We start from the raw sequence: 22,082 nt of genomic DNA, 5'->3' as shown, positions 1-22,082 counted from the left end.
TCGACTGGTTCAGGGTATTGTGTTTCTTTGCCTGGGTCTTTTAAGATCTATTTGTCGCACTGTTACCTTAACGAAAGTGGGAGTTAGATTAACTAGGGGATTTAGAAGTTATCATAGTTGTAATTTGTAAATCTATGTATGTGCTTAAAATCATTTCTCTTATTAATAAATGCTTGATCTAATTTTGTAAAAGCCTATAAGACTTGGTGGTCTTATTTCTACTGAATTCAAGGCACAAAATTTGTACAAACTGCAAAACAAGTTGTGGCAGTTGTTTCAAGTTTCCCTTTGGGATTTGAACAACTCAGCATTTACCATTGGCTGCGCCATAACACTGATACACACACACACACACACACACAGATAGAGACACAGACTCACAGACAGAGACACACACAGACAGAGATACACACAATAACAAAGACACACACACATACTAACAGAGATACACACATACACACGCACACAAACTAACAGATACACAGGTACACACACAAATACACAGACACACACACACACACACACAGGGAGACAGCACACACAGAGACAACACACACACAGAGCCATGCTGCTTCACCATTAAAACAAGTGCAAACGTGACATGGGCAATATATAAAATGCCTCATTGTTCAAAAACACTTCAAGCATTTTCATTCAGTCTTGCAGCACAGAAGGAGGTCATTTGGCCCTTTTTGCCTGTGCTGGTCTCTTGAGCGCACTACCCAATTAATCTCATTTCTCCACTGTTAGTTGCTTTCTTTATCGGCTTTTCCCGTGTTACATGGAGTCACCACAATGTTGCTTGATCACCTTCACAACAACCACGATTTTTGGATTTGGATAGTGGTTTCACAGCTGGAGGTCCTGCCTCGTGCTAACCTTCCCCATTTATCTGGGCTGGAGGCTGGCACTTTATACGTTGCTGATCTGCCTGCACTGTGGCTGGATTCTTTCATAGCCAACAAGTCTTGGAGTGGGTCTTGAACCCAGGGTCTTCCAGCTCATTTCTCATCCGCTGTCAGGATCTAAACCAATTGTTAAAAAAAAATTGTTCTCAGAAAATGAACGACAATGGTGAAGGCCAAATTTCCAGTGAAGTTGCAGACTGAGCAGCTTGGAAGATGCTGCACAGGTCTTGCTCTCACTGAATAGGAAAGATGAGCAGCCACTAAGAATTAATTTAAGGGTGGTGTACATCAAAACAACTGACTGCAACACTGATGACACCATTTTATTGCTCAACCTTAGTTGCTCCAAAAGTTACCACAAGGTGTGGGATAGAAACAGGAAACACTGGAAACACAGCAGGTTAGGAGACAAATGTGGGGAGAAAAAAATCAAACCAGTGTTTCAGGTTGATGTGAGTAATCAGGAGGATGGTGGCTGTTTCCTTTACCTGAAGGAGATTGTTGAGGTGGTTGGGCTTTTTTCTAATCGAGCAGTTCTCATTTTTTTATGTTACCAGCTCACATATATGAGATTATTCAATTCAATTTTATACACTGTGGGGCTCACCACCTCCTGGGTTACACACCCAGCAGTATAACTACTGGACCACCCACCACTTTGTAATGGTAAAGAATAAACTTCTCTTTGTGAATTGTGCTTCACAGTCAATCACTTATTCTTGAAGTGTCATTGTGTTGTGTTAAATATATTAGCCAATTTCTTCCAGCCAGCTCCTACAAACAGAAGGGAGTTAATTGCACAGTTAAACAGTTTTGATGCTGTTCTGGTAGGAAACACAGAAGGAAAACTCCCTACTCTTCATCAAATAAAATGATGGGATCTTTCACACCATTTGACAGGCAACAATATGTCAGCCGAGACCCTACACTTAAATCCTGGAATAGGGCTTGAACACACAACCTAATAATAATAATAATCACAAAAAACTGCGGATGCTGGAAATCCAAAACAAAAACAGAAATACCTAATAATTCAGGAGTGGGATTGATGCTATCGAGCCAGATATACAAACCATAAAGAGTAAAGATACAGGTTATGTACACAACCATGGTTACATCACACTTGGAGCACTCTGTACAGTTTGGCTCCATAGGATAGAAAGGATATAGAGGCATTGTTGATGAGAGATGTATATTTTTATATTTTTCTCATTATATTTTCTGTCTAGAAAGCTGTGTGTGTGTTCAGGGTTAATTAAACAGGGGGAAAGTTACTAGAGACAGGTTGTCTGTGAGGTCTAGGAGATAAAAGATCAAAGGTGTTAGCTTTGTGCATTTGCAGTGAGAGGTAATGGTGAGTTACAGGGAAATAGGTTGAATCTGAAATTTGCACTGTGAGATAAGTGGGGAAATTAATTTTTCAGCTGTTGAATTTCAAAAGGGAGTTCAGAGGCAGCAAGGAACAATTGCATCTTAAAGTGGTTCCATGAGTAAATAGGGGAAGGTATATTACATTTTATTGACCCGAAAGTAGAGGCAAAATAGAAAACATGAAAGTTTTTCTTTATTTGGAGAATTGGAGTTTCAAAGAGGTGTTTGAGGACAATAGAACCTGAGATGAAGGGGGGAAAATATTGAAGGAAAGGGGTGTTTCACTTTTGAAAGTTGCTGTGGGGGGATCTCACCAAAGGCCAGCTTCTCTGTGTGTAAGCTGCTAAGAAGCTGTGAAAGTTTTGAATTGAAAGCAGCCATCCAGTGTTAAGAACATAGGAAATAGGAGCAGGAGTAGACCATTCAGCCTCTCAAGCCTGCTCATGTCTGATCTGTTTGTGTTTCGATTTCCACATTCCCATCTGCCCCCGATAACCTTTGATTCCCTTGCCTAACAAGAATCTAACCACCTCCGCCTTAAAAATATTCAATGACCCCACCTCCATCACCTTCTGAGGCAGAGAATTCCAAAGACACACAACCCCCTGAGAGAAAGAATTTCTCCTCATTTCTGTCCTAGAAGGGTGACCCCTAATTTTAAAACAGTGCCCCCTAGTTCTGGACTCACCCACAAGAGGAAACATCCTTTCCACGTCCACCTTGTCAAGGCCATTCACGATCTTATATACTTCAATCAAATCACCCCCTCACTCTTCTAAACTCAAGTGGAAACAAGCCCAGTCTGTCCAACCTTTCCTCATCAGCCAAACCACTCATTCCAGGTATCAATCTAGTAAACCTTCTCTGAACCGCCTCCAGTGCATTTACATCCTTCCTTAAATAAAGAGACCAAAACTACGCACAGTATTCGAGGTGCGGTCTCACCAATGCCCTGTATAACTGAAGCACAACATCCTTGCTTTTATGTTCAATCCCTCTCGTAATAAAGGATAACATTCCATTAGCCGCCTTAATTACTTGCTGTACCTGCACACTAACTTATTGTTACTCATGTACTGGAACACCCAGGTCCCTCTGTACCTCAGAATTCTGCAGCCGTTCTCCATTAAAGTAAAACTCTGCATTTTTATTCTTCCTGCCAAAGTGAACAACTTCACATTTTCCCACATTAAACTCCATCTGCCAGATCTTTGCCCACTCACTCAACCCATCTATATCCACCTGAATCCTCCTCATGTCCTCTTCACAACATACTTTCCAACCTATCTTTGTGTCTTCTGCAAATTTAGCTACCATGTCTTCACTCCCCTCATCTAAGTCATTGATGTAAATCGTAAAAAGTTAAGCCAGGAGAGTCTTTCTTTTAGGAAACAGTTTCTTTCTGCACCTCCTTTTGGAATTCCACATCAGAGTGGAAGTATCTGAGAAGTTGTGAGGTGTACCATGACTAAAGTAACAACAATTCCTTGACTTGGGTAATAATTACTGGATTTTTATGGTTAAAATCTATAAGGGGTTGTTGTTAGAAAGGTAGTTTATTTGTGTACTTTTGACCAAGACTGTTTTTGGGGGGTTGTTCTGTAAGGCTGTTCTAACTGTGTAACTTTTATCTTGTGTGCATAAGATTATTTCCTTTATAATAAATCTTTTAATTTTTAAAAAATTCTAAAGGTGTGACTGGAGTCCTATACTTTTGAGGTCAGTGGCTCATCCTCCTCATTTTCCCAATAAAAAAGGTTTATGATCAGAGAGACAGACTTCACTCTGGGGTCTGGCTTGCTCAGCAATAACGTCAGCTGTTGCCGTAACATTGGTAAAAGTGCAAAAGATTTGACAAGGATGAAACCATAAGTGACAGGAGAGACCTACCAAGAAGTACTGAATGGGCTGGGGTTCTTTTCTCAAGAAGAGAGAAGGCTGAAGGGTGACCTGATGGAAGTCTTTAAAATTATGAAAGGAATCGATAGTGTAGAAGGAGGGGAAATGTTTCCGCTCTTGTGGAAATCCAAAATTAGAGATCATAAACTTACGAACATCACTCATAAATCCAACTGGGAATTCAGGAGGAACCTGCGACCCAGAAATTGGTGAGAATGTGGAACTCAACCGGAGGGGAAGACAGGAAGGAAACAATAATAAAAGGATATATTGATGGGCGGGAGGAGGTTTCTGTATCACACAAACACTTGCATGGACCAGATGGGTTGCATGGAAACAAAAATGCCTGCAAAAACTCAGCAGGTCTGACAGCATCTGTGCAGGGGAACAGTTAATCCGAAGGGCTGAATGGCCTGTTTCTGTGAATTAAGTATGATGTTAACTAGCACCTGTAAAGATTTATTTCAGCTTACAAGTATCCACAGAACAGTGAGAATGCTTGTACTCTTGGTCGTTATTCAGCATTAAGTTTTCTGTATTCACAATTCATTTTCTCTCATGCAAAATAACATGACCTAGTGCGTGCTTGACAGAGCAGGAACCTGTCTGTTAAACTATATATTTACCTATGAGCACCGATGTTGACAAAATAACGTCAGGTCAAATTGACAAAAAATGGACGCCGTAGTCTGCCGGGTAAGGAATGCTGGGTGTTGTAGTTGAAGCAGGGGCTCAGCCCGCATCTCCAGGGCGGGGTGGGCAGGCTAGAGACTACATGTCCCAGACTAGCTGGGTCCAGAGGCCTTCAGTCAGCCCCGGGAATCGGAGAGAGGCTGCAGGGTGAACCGGGGGAGTAGCTCCAGCCAGACAGCCGCCGCCATGAATGTGGTTCTCGCTGTTAAACAATATGTGTCCAAAATGATCGAGGAGAGCGGGCCCGGGATGAAGGTTCTGCTGATGGACAAGGAGACGGTGAGAGACCGAAAGAGCGGAGATAACCCGGAGACTGGGACAGAGAACAGGGAGATTCAGCCAGTATCTAACCCCGTGCTGTACCTGTCCTGAGAGTGTTAGATGGGGACAGTGTAGAGGGAGCTTTACTCTGTATCTAACCCCGTGCTGTACCTGTCCTGAGAGTGTTAGATGGGGACAGTGTAGAGGAGGCTTTACTCTGTATCTAACCCCGTGCTGTACCTGTCCTGGGAGTGTTTGATGGGGACGGTGTAGAGGGAGCTTTACTCTGTATCTAACCCCGTGCTGTACCTGTCCAGGGAGTGTTAGATGGGGACAGTGTAGAGGGAGCTTTACTCTGTATCTAACCCCGTGCTGTACCTGTCCTGGGAGTGTTTGATGGGGACGGTGTAGAGGGAGATTTACTCTGTATCTAACCCCGTGTTGTACCTGTCCTGGGAGTGTTTGATGGGGACGGTGTAGAGGGAGATTTACTCTGTTTCTACCCCCTTGCTTTATCTATCCTGGGAGTGTTTGATGGGGACAGTGTAGAGGGAGCTTTATTCTGTATCTAACCCCACGTTGTTCCTGTCCTGGGAGTGTTTCATGTGGGCAGTGTAGAGGGAGCTTCACTCTATATTTATCCCTTTCTGTACCTGTCATGGGAATGTTTGATGGGGACAGTGTTGAGCGAGCTTTACTCTGTATGTAACCCCAAGATGTACCTGCCCTGGGAGCGTTTAATGGGGACAGTGTAGAGGGAGCTTTACTCTGTATCTAACCCCGTGCTGTACCTGTCCTGGGAGTGTTTGATGGGGACAGTATGGAGGGAGCTTTACTCTGTATCTGCCCCCGTGCTGTACCTGTCCAGGGAGTGTTTGATGGGGACAGTGTAGAGGGAGATTTAAACTGTATCTAACCCCTTCCTGTACCTGTCCTGGGAATGTTTGATTGGGTCTGTGTCGAGCGAGCTTTACTCTGTATCAAAGTTCGTGCTGTACCTGTCCAGGGAGTGTTTGATGGCGTTGTTGTCAAGGGAGCTTTACTCTGTATGTCACCCTGAGATTTACCTGTCCTGGGAGAGTTTGATGGGGACAGTGTAGAGGGAGCTTTACTCTGAATCTAACCCCGTGCTGTATCTGTCCTGGGAGTGTTTGATGGGGACAGTGTGGTGGGAGCTTTACTCTGTATCTAACCACGTGCAGTACCTGTCCTGGGAGTGTTTGATGGGGTCAGTGTAGAGGGAGATTTATTCCGTATGTAACACCGTGATGTACCCGTCCTGGGAGTGCTTGATGGGGAAAGTCTGGAGGGTGCTTTACTCTGTATCTAACCCCATGCATTCCCTGTCCTGGGAGTGTTTTATGGGAACAGTGTAGAGACAGCATTACTCTGTATCTAACCCCGTGCTGTACCTGTCCTGGGAGTATTTGATGGGGACAGTGTAGAGGGAGCTTTACTCTGTATCTAACCCCGTGCTGTACCTGTCTTGGGAGCGTTTGATGGGGACAGGGTAGAGGGAGCTTTACTCTGTATCTAACCCCGTGCTGTACCTGTCCTGGGAGTGTCTGATGGGGACAGTGTAGAGGGAGCATTACTCTGTATCTAACCCCGTGCTGTACCTGTTCTGGGAGTGTTTGATGGGGATGGTGCAGAGGTAGCTTTGCTCTGTATCTAACCTGTGCTGTACCTGTCCTGGGAGTGTTTGATGGGGACAGTGTAGAGCGAGCTTTACTCTGTATCAAAGTTCGTGCTGTACCTGTCCAGGGAGTGTTTGATGGCGTTGTTGTCAAGGGAGCTTTACTCTGTATGTCACCCTGAGATTTACCTGTCCTGGGAGAGTTTGATGGGGACAGTGTAGAGGGAGCTTTACTCTGAATCTAACCCCGTGCTGTATCTGTCCTGGGAGTGTTTGATGGGGACAGTGTGGTGGGAGCTTTACTCTGTATCTAACCCCGTGCAGTACCTGTCCTGGGAGTGTTTGATGGGGTCAGTGTAGAGGGAGATTTATTCCGTATGTAACACCGTGATGTACCTGTCCTGGGAGTGCTTGATGGGGAAAGTCTGGAGGGTGCTTTACTCTGTATCTAACCCCATGCATTCCCTGTCCTGGGAGTGTTTGATGGGGACAGTGTAGAGGGAGCTTTACTCTGTATCTAACCCCGTGCTGTACCTGTCCTGGGAGTGTTTGATGGGGACAGTGTAGAGGGAGCTTTACTCTGTATCTGCCCCCGTGCTGTACCTGTCCTGGGAGTGTTAGATGGGGACAGTGTAGAGGGAGCTTTACTCTGTATCTAACGCCGTACTGTACCTGCTCTGGGAGTGTTTGGTGTGGACAGTGTAGAGGGAGCTTTACTCTGTATCTAACCCCGTGCTGTACCTGTCCTGGGAGTGTTTGATGGGGACAGTGTAGAGGGAGCTTTACTATGTACGTAACCCCGAGATGTATCTGTCCTGGAAGTGTTTGATGGGGACAGTGTAGAGGGAGCTTTACTCTGTATCTAACCCTGTGCTGTACCTGTCCTGGGAGTGTTTGATGGGGGCGGTGTAGAGGGAGCTTTACTCTGTATCTAACCCTGTGCTGTACCTGTCCTGGGAGTGTTTGGTGAGGACAGTGTAGAGGGAGCTTTACTCTGTATCTAACCCCGTGCTGTACCTGTCCTGGGAGTGTTTGATGGGGACAGTGTAGACGGAGCTTTACTCTGTATCGAACCCCGTGTTGTACCTGTCCTGGGAGTGTTTGATGGGGCCAGTGCATAGGGAGCTTTACTTTGTATCTACCCCCTTGCTTTATCTATCCTGGGAGTGTTTGATGGGGACAGTGCATAGGGAGCTTTATTCTGTATCTATCCCCGCGTTGTTCCTGTCCTGGGAGTGTTTCATGTGGGCAGTGTAGAGGGAGCTTCACTCTATATTTATCCCTTTCTGTACCTGTCATGGGAATGTTTGATGGGGACAGTGTTGAGCGAGCTTTACTCTGTATGTAACCCCGAGATGTACCTGCCCTGGGAGTGTTTGATGGGGACAGTGTAGAGGGGGCTTTACTCTGTATCTAACCCTGTGCTGTACCTGTCCTGGGAGTGTATGATTGGGACAGTGTAGAGGGAGCTTTACTCTTATGTAACCCTGAGATGTACCTGCCCTGGGAGTGTTTAATGGGGACAGTGTAGAGGGGGCTTTACTCTGTATCTAACCCTGTGCTGTACCTGTCCTGGGAGTGTATGATTGGGACTGTGTAGAGGGAGCTTTACTCTGTATCTAACCCCGTGCTGTACCTGCCCTGGGAGTGTTTGATGGGGACAGTGTAGAGGGGGCTTTACTCTGTATCTAACCCTGTGCAGTACCTGTCCTGGGAGTGTTTGATGGGGACAGTGTAGAGGGAGCTTTACTCTGTATCTAACCCCGTGCTGTACCTGTCCTGGGAGTGTTTGATGGGGACAGTGTAGAGGGAGCTTTACTCTGTATCTAACCCTGTGCTGTACTTGTCCTGGGATTGTTTGATGGGTACCGTGTAGAGGGAGCTTTACTCTGTATCTAACCCCGTGCTGTACCTGTCCTGGGAGTGTTTGGTGTGGATAGTGTAGAGGGAGCTTTACTCTGTATCTAACTCCATGCTGTACCTGTCCTGGGAGTGTTTGATGGGGACAGTGTAGAGGGAGCTTTACTCTGTATCTAACCCCGTGCTGTACCTGTCCTGGGAGTGTTTGATGGGGACAGTGTAGAGGGAGATTTACTATGTATGTAACCCCGAGATGTATCTGTCCTGGAAGTGTTTGATGGGGACATTGTAGAGGGAGCTTTACTCTGTATCTAACACTGTGCTGTACCTGTCCAGGGAGTGTTTGATTGGGACAGTGTAGAGGGAGCTTTACTCTGTATCTAACCCCGTGCTGTAGCTGTCCTGGGAGTGTTTGATGGGGACAGTGTAGAGGGAGCTTTACTCTGTATCTAACCCCGTGCTGTACCTGTCCTTGGAGTGTTTGATGGGGACAGTGTAGAGGGAGCTTTACTATGTATGTAACCCCGATATGTATCTGTCCTGGAAGTGTTTGATGGGGACAGTGTAGAGGCAGCTTTACTCTGTATCTAACCCTGTGCTGTATCTGTCCTGGGAGTGTTTGATGGGGGCGGTGTAGAGGGAGCTTTACTCTGTATCTCACCCCGTGCTGTACCTGTCCTGGGAGTGTTTGGTGAGGACAGTGTAGAGGATGATTTACTCTGTATCTAACCCCGTGCTGTACCTGTCCTGGGAGTGTTTGATGGGGACAGTGTAGACGGAGCTTTACTCTGTATCGAACCCCGTGTTGTACCTATCCTGGGAGTGTTTGATGGGGCCAGTGCATAGGGAGCTTTACTCTGTTTCTACCCCCTTGCTTTATCTATCCTGGGAGTGTTTGATGGGGACAGTGTAGAGGGAGCTTTATTCTGTATCTAACCTCACGTTGCTCCTGTCCTGGGAATGTTTCATGTGGGATGTGTAGAGGGAGCTTCACTCTATATTTATCCCTTTCTGTACCTGTCATGGGATTGTTTGATGGGGACAGTGTTGAGCGAGCTTTACTCTGTATGTCACCCCGAGATGTACCTGTTCTGGGAGAGTTTGATGGGGACAGTGTAGAGGGAGCTTTACTCTGAATCTAACCCCGTGCTGTATCTGTCCTGGGAGTGTTTGATGGGGACAGTGTGGTGGGAGCTTTACTCTGTATCTAACCCCGTGCAGTACCTGTCCTGGGAGTGTTTGATGGGGTCAGTGTAGAGGGAGATTTATTCCGTATGTAACACCGTGATGTACCTGTCCTGGGAGTGCTTGATGGGGAATGTCTGGAGGTTGCTTTACTCTGTATCTAACCCCATGCATTCCCTATCCTGGGAGTGTTTTATGGGAACAGTGTAGAGACAGCATTACTCTGTATCTAACCCCGTGCTGTACCTGTCCTGGGAGTATTTGATTGGGACAGTGTAGAGGGAGCTTTACTCTGTATCTAACCCCGTGCTGTACCTGTCTTGGGAGCGCTTGATGGGGACAGTGTAGAGGGAGCTTTACTCTGTATCTAACCCCGTGCTGTACCTGTCCTGGGAATGTTTGCTGGGGACAGTGTAGAGGGAGCATTACTCTGTATCTAACCCCGTGCTGTACCTGTTCTGGGAGTGTTTGATGGGGATGGTGCAGAGGCAGCTTTGCTCTGTATCTAACCTGTGCTGTACCTGTCCTGGGAGTGTTTGATGGGGACAGTGTAGAGCGAGCTTTACTCTGTACCTGACGCCGTGCTGTACCTGTCCTGGGAGTGTTTGATGGGCACAGTGTAGAGGGAGATTTACTCCGTATGTAACACCGTGATGTACCTGTCCTGGGAGTATTTGATGGGGACGGTGTGGAGGGTGCTTTACTCTGTATCTAACCTTGTGCTATACTTGTCCTGGGAGTGTTTGATGTGGACAGTGTAGAGGCAGCTTTACTCTGCATCTAATCCTGTGCTGTAACTGTCCTGGGAGTGTTTAATCGGGACAGTGTAGAGGAGCTTTACTCTGTATCTAACCCTGTGCTGTACCTGTCCTGGGAGCGTTTAATGGGGACGGTGTATAGGGAGCTTTACTCTGTATCTAACCCTGTGCTGTACCTGTCCTGGGAGTGTTTGATGGGGACAGTGTGGTGGGAGCTTTACTCTGTATCTAACCCCGTGCAGTACCTGTCCTGGGAGTGTTTGATGGGGACAGTGTAGAGGGAGATTTGCTCCGTATGTAACACCGTGATGTACCTATCCTGGGAGTGTTTGATGGGGACAGTGTAGAAGGAGCTTTACTCTGTATCTAACCCTGTGCTGTACCTGTCCTGGGAGTGTTTGATGGGGAGAGTGTAGAGGGAGCTTTACTCTGTATCTAAACCCGTGCTGTACCTGTCCAGGGAGTGTTTGATGGGGACAGTGTAGAGGGAGATTTACTCTGTATCTAACCCCGTGCTGTACCTGTCCCGGGTGTGTTTGATGGGGACAATGTAGAGGGAGCTTTACTCTATATACCACCCCGTGCTGTAACTGTTCTGGGAGTGTTTAATGGGGACGGTGCAGAGGGAGCATTACTCTGTATCTAACCCCTTGCTGTACCTGTCCCGGGTGTGTTTGATGGGGACAGTGTAGAGGGAGCTTTACTCTGTATCTAACCCCGTGCTGTACCTGTCCTGGGAGTGTTTGATGGGGACAGTGTAGAGGGAGCTTTACTCTGTATCTAACGCCGTACAGTACCTGCTCTGGGAGTGTTTGGTGTGGACAGTGTAGAGGGAGCTTTACTCTGTATCTAACCCCGTGCTGTACCTGTCCTGGGAGTGTTTGATGGGGACAGTGTAGAGGGAGCTTTACTATGTATGTAACCCCGAGATATATCTGTCCTGGAAGTGTTTGATGGGGACAGTGTAGAGGGAGCTTTACTCTGTATCTAACCCTGTGCTGTACCTGTCCTGGGAGTGTTTGATGGGGGCGGTGTAGAGGGAGCTTTACTCTGTATCTAACCCCGTGCTGTACCTGTCCCGGGTGTGTTTGATGGGGACAGTGTAGAGGGAGCTTTATTCTATATACCACCCCGTGCTGTACCTGTTCTGGGAGTGTTTGATGGGGACGGTGCAGAGGGAGTATTACTCTGTATCTAACCCTGTGCTGTATCTGTCCTGGGAGTGTTTGATGGGGACAGTGTGGTGGGAGCTTTACTCTGTATCTAACCCCGTGCAGTACCTGTCCTGGGAGTGTTTGATGGGGTCAGTGTAGAGGGAGATTTATTCCGTATGTAACACCGTGATGTACCTGTCCTGGGAGTGCTTGATGGGGAAAGTCTGGAGGGTGCTTTACTCTGTATCTAACCCCATGCATTCCCTATCCTGGGAGTGTTTTATGGGAACAGTGTAGAGGGAGCTTTACTCTGTATCTAACCCCGTGCTGTACCTGTCTTGGGAGCGTTTGATGGGGACAGTGTAGAGGGAGCTTTACTCTGTATCTAACCCCGTGCTGTACCTGTCCTGGGAGTGTCTGATGGGGACAGTGTAGAGGGAGCATTACTCTGTATCTAACCCCGTGCTGTACCTGTTCTGGGAGTGTTTGATGGGGATGGTGCAGAGGCAGCTTTGCTCTGTATCTAACCTGTGCTGTACCTGTCCTGGGAGTGTTTGATGGGGACAGTGTAGAGCGAGCTTTACTCTGTACCTGACGCCGTGCTGTACCTGTCCTGGGAGTGTTTGATGGGCACAGTGTAGAGGGAGATTTACTCCGTATGTAACACCGTGATGTACCTGTCCTGGGAGTATTTGATGGGGACGGTGTGGAGGGTGCTTTACTCTGTACCTAACCTTGTGCTATACCTGTCCTGGGACTGTTTGATGAGGACAGTGTAGAGGGAGCTTTACTCTGCATCTAATCCTGTGCTGTACCTGTCCTGGGAGTGTTTAATCGGGACAGTGTAGAGGAGCTTTACTCTGTATCAAACCCTGTGCTGTACCTGTCCTGGGAGCGTTTAATGGGGACAGTGTATAGGAGCTTTACTCTGTATCTAACCCTGTGCTGTACCTGTCCTGGGAGTGTTTTGATGGGGACAGTGTGGTGGGAGCTTTACTCTGTATCTAACCCCGTGCAGTTCCTGTCCTGGCAGTGTTTGATGGGGACAGTGTAGAGGGAGATTTGCTCCGTATGTAACACCGTGATGTACCTGTCCTGGGAGTGTTTGATGGGGACAGTGTAGAGGGAGCTTTACTCTGTATCTAACCCTGTGCTGTACCTGTCCTGGGAGTGTTTGATGGGGAGAGTGTAGAGGGAGCTTTACTCTGTATCTAAACCCGTGCTGTACTGTCCAGGGAGTGTTTGATGGGGACAGTGTAGAGGGAGCTTTACTCTGTATCTAACCCCGTGCTGTACCTGTCCCGGGTGTGTTTGATGGGGACAATGTAGAGGGAGCTTTACGCTATATACCACCCCGTGCTGTACCTGTTCTGGGAGTGTTTGATGGGGACGGTGCAGAGGGAGCATTACTCTGTATCTAACCCCGTGCTGTACCTGTCCCGGGTGTGTTTGATGGGGACAGTGTGGAGGGAGCTTTACTCTGTATCTAACGCCGTACTGTACCTGCTCTGGGAGTGTTTGGTGTGGACAGTGTAGAGCGAGCTTTACTCTGTATCTAACCCCGTGCTGTACCTGTCCTGGGAGTGTTTGATGGGGACAGTGTAGAGGGAGCTTTACTATGTATGTAACCCCGAGATGTATCTGTCCTGGAAGTGTTTGATGGGGACAGTGTAGAGGGAGCTTTACTCTGTATCTAACCCTGTGCTGTACCTGTCCTGGGAGTGTTTGATGGGGGCGGTGTAGAGGGAGCTTTACTCTGTATCTAACCCCGTGCTGTACCTGTCCCGGGTGTGTTTGATGGGGACAGTGTAGAGGGAGCTTTATTCTATATACCACCCCGTGCTGTACCTGTTCTGGGAGTGTTTGATGGGGACGGTGCAGAGGGAGTATTACTCTGTATCTAACCCTGTGCTGTACCTGTCCTGGGAGTGTTTGATGGGGAGAGTGTAGAAGGAGCTTTACTCTGTATCTAACCCCGTGCTATACCTGTCCAGGGAGTGTTTGATGGGGACGGTGTAGAGGGAGCTTTACTCTGTATCTAACCCCGTGCTGTACCTGTCCAGGGAGTGTTTGATGGGGACAGTGTAGAGGGAGCTTTACTCTGTATCTAACCCCGTGCTGTACCTGTCCTGGGAGTGTTTGATGGGGACAGTGTAGAGGGAGCTTTACTCTGTATCTGCCCCCGTGCTGTACCTGTCCTGGGAGTGTTTGATGGGGACAGTTTAGAGGGAGCTTTACTCTGTATCTAACGCCGTACTGTACCTGCTCTGGGAGTGTTTGGTGTGGACAGTGTAGAGGGAGCTTTACTCTGTATCTAACCCCGTGCTGTACCTGTCCTGGGAGTGTTTGATGGGGACAGTGTAGAGGGAGCTTTACTATGTTTGTAACCCCGAGATGTATCTGTCCTTGAAGTCTTTGATGGGGACAGTGTAGAGGGAGCTTTACTCTGTATCTAACCCTGTGCTGTACCTGTCCTGGGAGTGTTTGATGGGGGCGGTGTAGATGGAGCTTTACTCTGTATCTAACCCCGTGCTGTACCTGTCCTGGGAGTGTTTGGTGAGGACAGTGTAGAGGAAGATTTACTCTGTATCTAACCCCGTGCTGTACCTGTCCTGGGAGTGTTTGATGGGGACAGTGTAGACGGAGCTTTACTCTGTATCGAACCCCGTGTTGTACCTGTCCTGGGAGTGTTTGATGGGGCCAGTGCATAGGGAGCTTTACTCTGTATCTACCCCCTTGCTTTATCTATCCTGGGAGTGTTTGATGGGGACAGTGCATAGGGAGCTTTATTCTGTATCTATATCCGCGTTGTTCCTGTCCTGAGAGTGTTTCATGTGGGCAGTGTAGAGGGAGCTTCACTCTATATTTATCCCGTTCTGTACCTGTCATGGGAGTGTTTGATGGGGACAGTGTTGAGCGAGCTTTACTCTGTATGTAACCCCGAGATGTACCTGCCCTGGGAGTGTTTGATGGGGACAGTGTAGAGGGGGCTTTACTCTGTATCTAACCCTGTGCTGTACCTGCCCTGGGAGTGTTTGATGGGGACAGTGTAGAGGGGGCTTTACTCTGTATCTAACCCTGTGCTGTACCTGTCCTGGGAGTGTTTGATGGGGACAGTGTAGAGGGAGCGTTACTCTGTATCTAACCCCGTGCTGTACCTGTCCTGGGAGTGTTTGATGTGGACAGTGTAGATGGAGCTTTACTCTGTATCTAACCCTGTGCTGTACCTGTCCTGGGATTGTTTGTTGGGTCAGTGTAGTGGGAGCTTTACTCTGTATCTAACCCCGTGCTGTACCTGTCCTGGGAGTGTTTGATGGGGACAGTGTAGAGGGAGCTTTACTCTGTATTTAACCCCGTGCTTTACCTGTCCTGGGAGTGTTTGATGGGGACAGTGTAGAGGGAGCTTTACTCTGTATCTAACGCCGTACTGTACCTGCTCTGGGAGTGTTTGGTGTGGACAGTGTGGAGGGAGCTTTACTCTGTATCTAACCCCGTGCTGTACCTGTCCTTGGAGTGTTTGATGGGGACAGTGTAGAGGGAGCTTTACTATGTATGTAACCCCGAGATGTATCTGTCCTGGAAGTGTTTGATGGGGATAGTGTAGAGGGAGCTTTACTCTGTATCTAACCCTGTGCTGTACCTGTCCTGGGAGTGTTTGATGGGAGCGGTGTAGAGGGAGCTTTACTCTGTATCTAACCACGTGTTGTACCTGTCCTGGGAGTGTTTGATGGGGACGGTGTAGAGGGAGATTTACTGTGTATCTAACCCCGTGCTGTACCTGTCCTGGGAGTGTTTGATGGGGCCAGTGCATAGGGAGCTTTACTCTGTTCCTACCCCCTTGCTTTATCTATCCTGGGAGTGTTTGATGGGGACAGTGTAGAGGGAGCTTTATTCTGTATCTAACCCCACGTTGTTCCTGTCCTGGGAGTGTTTCATGTGGGCAGTGTAGAGGGAGCTTCACTCTATATTTATCCCTTTCTGTACCTGTCATGGGAATGTTTGATGGGGACAGTGTTGAGCGAGCTTTACTCTGTATGTAACCCCGAGATGTACCTGCCCTGGGAGTGTTTGATGGGGACAGTGTAGAGGGGGCTTTACTCTGTATCTAACCCTGTGCTGTACCTGTCCTCGGAGTGTTTGATGGGGACAGTGTAGAGGGAGCATACTCTGTATCTAACCCCGTGCTGTACCTGTCCTGGGAGTGTTTGATGGGGACAGTATAGAGGGAGCTTTACTCTGTATCTGCCCCCGTGCTGTACCTGTCCTGGGAGTGTTTGATGGGGACGGTGTAGAGGGAGCTTTAAACTGTATCTAACCCCTTCCTGTACCTGTCCTGGGAATGTTTGATTGGGTCTGTGTCGAGCGAGCTTTACTCTGTATCAAAGTTCGTGCTGTACCTGTCCAGGGAGTGTTTGATGGCGTTGTTGTCAAGGGAGCTTTACTCTGTATGTCACCCCGAGATGTACCTGTCCTGGGAGAGTTTGATGGGGACAGTGTAGAGGGAGCTTTACTCTGAATCTAACCCCGTGCTGTATCTGTCCTGGGAGTGTTTGATGGGGACAGTGTGGTGGGAGCTTTACTCTGTATCTAACCCCGTGCAGTACCTGTCCAGGGAGTGCTTGATGGGGAAAGTCTGGAGGGTGCTTTACTCTGTATCGAACCCCATGCATTCCCTATCCTGGGAGTGTTTTATGGGAACAGTGTAGAGACAGCATTACTCTGTATCTAACCCCGTGCTGTACCTGTCCTGGGAGTATTTGATGGGGACAGTGTAGAGGGAGCTTTACTCTGTATCTAACCCCGTGCTGTACCTGTCTTGGGAGCGTTTGATGGGGACAGTGTAGAGGGAGCATTACTCTGTATCTAACCCCGTGCTGTACCTGTTCTGGGAGTGTTTGATGGGGATGGTGCAGAGGCAGCTTTGCTCTGTATCTAACCTGTGCTGTACCTGTCCTGGGAGTGTTTGATGGGGACAGTGTAGAGCGAGCTTTACTCTGTACGTGACGCCGTGCTGTACCTGCCCTGGGAGTGTTTGATGGGCACAGTGTAGAGGGAGATTTACTTCGTATGTAACACCGTGATGTACCTGTCCTGGGAGTATTTGATGGGGACAGTGTAGAGGGAGCTTTACTCTGTATCTAACCCCGTGCTGTACCTGTCCTGGGAGTGTCTGATGAAGACAGTGTAGAGGGAGCATTACTCTGTATCTAACCCCGTGCTGTACCTGTTCTGGGAGTGTTTGATGGGGATGGGGCAGAGGCAGCTTTGCTCTGTATCTAACCTGTGCTGTACCTGTCCTGGGAGTGTTTGATGGGGACAGTGTAGAGCGAGCTTTGCTCTGTACCTGACGCCGTGCTGTACCTGTCCTGGGAGTGTTTGATGGGCACAGTGTAGATGGAGATTTACTCCGTATGTAACACCGTGATGTACCTGTCCTGGGAGTATTTGATGGGGACGGTGTAGAGGGTGCTTTACTCTGTATCTAACCTTGTGCTATACCTGTCCTGGGAGTGTTTGATGAGGACAGTGTAGAGGGAGCTTTACTCTGCATCTAATCCTGTGCTGTACCTGTCCTGGGAGTGTTTAATCGGGACAGTGTAGAGGAGCTTTACTCTGTATCTAACCCTGTGCTGTACCTGTCCTGGGAGCGTTTAATGGGGACAGTGTATAGGGAGCTTTACTCTGTATCTAACCCTGTGCTGTACCTGTCCTGGGAGTGTTTGATGGAGACAGTGTGGTGGGAGCTTTACTCTGTATCTAACCCCGTGCAGTACCTGTCCTGGGAGTGTTTGACGGGGACAGTGTAGAGGGAGATTTGCTCCGTATGTAACACCGTGATGTACCTGTCCTGGGAGTGTTTGATGGGGACAGTGTAGAGGGAGCTTTACTCTGTATCTAACCCTGTGCTGTACCTGTCCTGGGAGTGTTTGATGGGGAGAGTGTAGAGGGAGCTTTACTCTGTATCTAAACCCGTGCTGTACCTGTCCAGCGAGTGTTTGATGGGGACAGTGTAGAGGGAGCTTTACTCTGTATCTAACCCCGTGCTGTACCTGTCCCGGGTGTGTTTGATGGGGACAATGTAGAGGGAGCTTTACTCTATATACCACCCCGTGCTGTACCTGTTCTGGGAGTGTTTGATGGGGACGGTGCAGAGGGAGCATTACTCTGTATCTAACCCCGTGCTGTACCTGTCCCAGGTGTGTTTGATGGGGACAGTGTAGAGGGAGCTTTACTCTGTATCTAACCCCGTGCTGTACCTGTCCTGGGAGTGTTTGATGGGGACAGTGTAGAGGGAGCTTTACTCTGTATCTAACGCCGTACTGTACCTGCTCTGGGAGTGTTTGGTGTGGACAGTGTAGAGGGAGCTTTACTCTGTATCTAATCCCGTGCTGTACCTGTCCTGGGAGTGTTTGATGGGGACAGTGTAGAGGGAGCTTTACTATGTATGTAACCCTGAGATGTATCTGTCCTGGAAGTGTTTGATGGGGACAGTGTAGAGGGAGCTTTACTCTGTATCTAACCCTGTGCTGCACCTGTCCTGGGAGTGTTTGATGGGGGCGGTGTAGAGGGAGCTTTACTCTGTATCTAACCCCGTGCTGTACCTGTCCCGGGTGTGTTTGATGGAGACAGTGTAGAGGGAGCCTTACTCTATATACCACCCCGTGCTGTACCTGTTCTGGGAGTGTTTGATGGGGACGGTGCAGAGGGAGTATTACTCTGTATCTAACCCTGTGCTGTACCTGTCCTGGGAGTGTTTGATGGGGAGAGTGTAGAGGGAGCTTTATTCTATATACCACCCCGTGCTGTACCTGTTCTGGGAGTGTTTGATGGGGACGGTGCAGAGGGAGTATTACTCTGTATCTAACCCTGTGCTGTACCTGTCCTGGGAGTGTTTGATGGGGAGAGTGTAGAAGGAGCTTTACTCTGTATCTAACCCCGTGCTATACCTGTCCAGGGAGTGTTTGATGGGGACGGTGTAGAGGGAGCTTTACTCTGTATCTAACCCCGTGCTGTACCTGTCCAGGGAGTGTTTGATGGGGACAGTGTAGAGGGAGCTTTACTCTGTATCTAACCCCGTGCTGTACCTGTCCTGGGAGTGTTTGATGGGGACAGTGTAGAGGGAGCTTTACTCTGTATCTGCCCCCGTGCTGTACCTGTCCTGGGAGTGTTTGATGGGGACAGTTTAGAGGGAGCTTTACTCTGTATCTAACGCCGTACTGTACCTGCTCTGGGAGTGTTTGGTGTGGACAGTGTAGAGGGAGCTTTACTCTGTATCTAACCCCGTGCTGTACCTGTCCTGGGAGTGTTTGATGGGGACAGTGTAGAGGGAGCTTTACTATGTTTGTAACCCCGAGATGTATCTGTCCTTGAAGTCTTTGATGGGGACAGTGTAGAGGGAGCTTTACTCTGTATCTAACCCTGTGCTGTACCTGTCCTGGGAGTGTTTGATGGGGGCGGTGTAGATGGAGCTTTACTCTGTATCTAACCCCGTGCTGTACCTGTCCTGGGAGTGTTTGGTGAGGACAGTGTAGAGGAAGATTTACTCTGTATCTAACCCCGTGCTGTACCTGTCCTGGGAGTGTTTGATGGGGACAGTGTAGACGGAGCTTTACTCTGTATCGAACCCCGTGTTGTACCTGTCCTGGGAGTGTTTGATGGGGCCAGTGCATAGGGAGCTTTACTCTGTATCTACCCCCTTGCTTTATCTATCCTGGGAGTGTTTGATGGGGACAGTGCATAGGGAGCTTTATTCTGTATCTATATCCGCGTTGTTCCTGTCCTGAGAGTGTTTCATGTGGGCAGTGTAGAGGGAGCTTCACTCTATATTTATCCCGTTCTGTACCTGTCATGGGAGTGTTTGATGGGGACAGTGTTGAGCGAGCTTTACTCTGTATGTAACCCCGAGATGTACCTGCCCTGGGAGTGTTTGATGGGGACAGTGTAGAGGGGGCTTTACTCTGTATCTAACCCTGTGCTGTACCTGCCCTGGGAGTGTTTGATGGGGACAGTGTAGAGGGGGCTTTACTCTGTATCTAACCCTGTGCTGTACCTGTCCTGGGAGTGTTTGATGGGGACAGTGTAGAGGGAGCGTTACTCTGTATCTAACCCCGTGCTGTACCTGTCCTGGGAGTGTTTGATGTGGACAGTGTAGATGGAGCTTTACTCTGTATCTAACCCTGTGCTGTACCTGTCCTGGGATTGTTTGTTGGGTCAGTGTAGTGGGAGCTTTACTCTGTATCTAACCCCGTGCTGTACCTGTCCTGGGAGTGTTTGATGGGGACAGTGTAGAGGGAGCTTTACTCTGTATTTAACCCCGTGCTTTACCTGTCCTGGGAGTGTTTGATGGGGACAGTGTAGAGGGAGCTTTACTCTGTATCTAACGCCGTACTGTACCTGCTCTGGGAGTGTTTGGTGTGGACAGTGTGGAGGGAGCTTTACTCTGTATCTAACCCCGTGCTGTACCTGTCCTTGGAGTGTTTGATGGGGACAGTGTAGAGGGAGCTTTACTATGTATGTAACCCCGAGATGTATCTGTCCTGGAAGTGTTTGATGGGGATAGTGTAGAGGGAGCTTTACTCTGTATCTAACCCTGTGCTGTACCTGTCCTGGGAGTGTTTGATGGGAGCGGTGTAGAGGGAGCTTTACTCTGTATCTAACCACGTGTTGTACCTGTCCTGGGAGTGTTTGATGGGGACGGTGTAGAGGGAGATTTACTGTGTATCTAACCCCGTGCTGTACCTGTCCTGGGAGTGTTTGATGGGGCCAGTGCATAGGGAGCTTTACTCTGTTCCTACCCCCTTGCTTTATCTATCCTGGGAGTGTTTGATGGGGACAGTGTAGAGGGAGCTTTATTCTGTATCTAACCCCACGTTGTTCCTGTCCTGGGAGTGTTTCATGTGGGCAGTGTAGAGGGAGCTTCACTCTATATTTATCCCTTTCTGTACCTGTCATGGGAATGTTTGATGGGGACAGTGTTGAGCGAGCTTTACTCTGTATGTAACCCCGAGATGTACCTGCCCTGGGAGTGTTTGATGGGGACAGTGTAGAGGGGGCTTTACTCTGTATCTAACCCTGTGCTGTACCTGTCCTCGGAGTGTTTGATGGGGACAGTGTAGAGGGAGCATACTCTGTATCTAACCCCGTGCTGTACCTGTCCTGGGAGTGTTTGATGGGGACAGTATAGAGGGAGCTTTACTCTGTATCTGCCCCCGTGCTGTACCTGTCCTGGGAGTGTTTGATGGGGACGGTGTAGAGGGAGCTTTAAACTGTATCTAACCCCTTCCTGTACCTGTCCTGGGAATGTTTGATTGGGTCTGTGTCGAGCGAGCTTTACTCTGTATCAAAGTTCGTGCTGTACCTGTCCAGGGAGTGTTTGATGGCGTTGTTGTCAAGGGAGCTTTACTCTGTATGTCACCCCGAGATGTACCTGTCCTGGGAGAGTTTGATGGGGACAGTGTAGAGGGAGCTTTACTCTGAATCTAACCCCGTGCTGTATCTGTCCTGGGAGTGTTTGATGGGGACAGTGTGGTGGGAGCTTTACTCTGTATCTAACCCCGTGCAGTACCTGTCCAGGGAGTGCTTGATGGGGAAAGTCTGGAGGGTGCTTTACTCTGTATCGAACCCCATGCATTCCCTATCCTGGGAGTGTTTTATGGGAACAGTGTAGAGACAGCATTACTCTGTATCTAACCCCGTGCTGTACCTGTCCTGGGAGTATTTGATGGGGACAGTGTAGAGGGAGCTTTACTCTGTATCTAACCCCGTGCTGTACCTGTCTTGGGAGCGTTTGATGGGGACAGTGTAGAGGGAGCATTACTCTGTATCTAACCCCGTGCTGTACCTGTTCTGGGAGTGTTTGATGGGGATGGTGCAGAGGCAGCTTTGCTCTGTATCTAACCTGTGCTGTACCTGTCCTGGGAGTGTTTGATGGGGACAGTGTAGAGCGAGCTTTACTCTGTACGTGACGCCGTGCTGTACCTGCCCTGGGAGTGTTTGATGGGCACAGTGTAGAGGGAGATTTACTCCGTATGTAACACCGTGATGTACCTGTCCTGGGAGTATTTGATGGGGACAGTGTAGAGGGAGCTTTACTCTGTATCTAACCCCGTGCTGTACCTGTCCTGGGAGTGTCTGATGAAGACAGTGTAGAGGGAGCATTACTCTGTATCTAACCCCGTGCTGTACCTGTTCTGGGAGTGTTTGATGGGGATGGGGCAGAGGCAGCTTTGCTCTGTATCTAACCTGTGCTGTACCTGTCCTGGGAGTGTTTGATGGGGACAGTGTAGAGCGAGCTTTGCTCTGTACCTGACGCCGTGCTGTACCTGTCCTGGGAGTGTTTGATGGGCACAGTGTAGAT

At 48.6% G+C, this 22,082-nt stretch overlaps 1 protein-coding gene and 1 long non-coding RNA gene across 2 annotated transcripts in view; one reads left to right on the top strand and one right to left on the bottom strand.

Annotated features, from left to right (window-relative positions):
• Positions 1-751: 751 nt before the first annotated feature.
• The window catches only part of LOC144672249 (uncharacterized), a 125,501-nt gene continuing 104,170 nt past the window's right edge, over positions 752-22,082 (bottom strand). The window contains exon 4 of the long non-coding RNA XR_013574086.1: positions 752-1,025. This is a non-coding gene — a long non-coding RNA (uncharacterized LOC144672249). The remainder of the gene's footprint in view (positions 1,026-22,082) is intronic.
• The window catches only part of vps45 (vacuolar protein sorting 45 homolog), a 90,381-nt gene continuing 73,277 nt past the window's right edge, over positions 4,979-22,082 (top strand). Inside the window, exon 1 of the mRNA XM_078534080.1 lies at positions 4,979-5,150. Within this exon, the coding sequence (XP_078390206.1) occupies positions 5,058-5,150 (93 nt within the window). The 5' untranslated portion in view covers positions 4,979-5,057. The remainder of the gene's footprint in view (positions 5,151-22,082) is intronic.

This window comes from Cetorhinus maximus, chromosome 36 (assembly GCF_964194155.1).
Source record: "Cetorhinus maximus chromosome 36, sCetMax3.hap1.1, whole genome shotgun sequence".
NCBI classification, from domain to species: domain Eukaryota; kingdom Metazoa; phylum Chordata; class Chondrichthyes; order Lamniformes; family Cetorhinidae; genus Cetorhinus; species Cetorhinus maximus.
The sequence above is the reverse complement of the archived record's forward strand: the minus strand, read 5'-3'. Positions and strand labels throughout refer to the sequence as shown.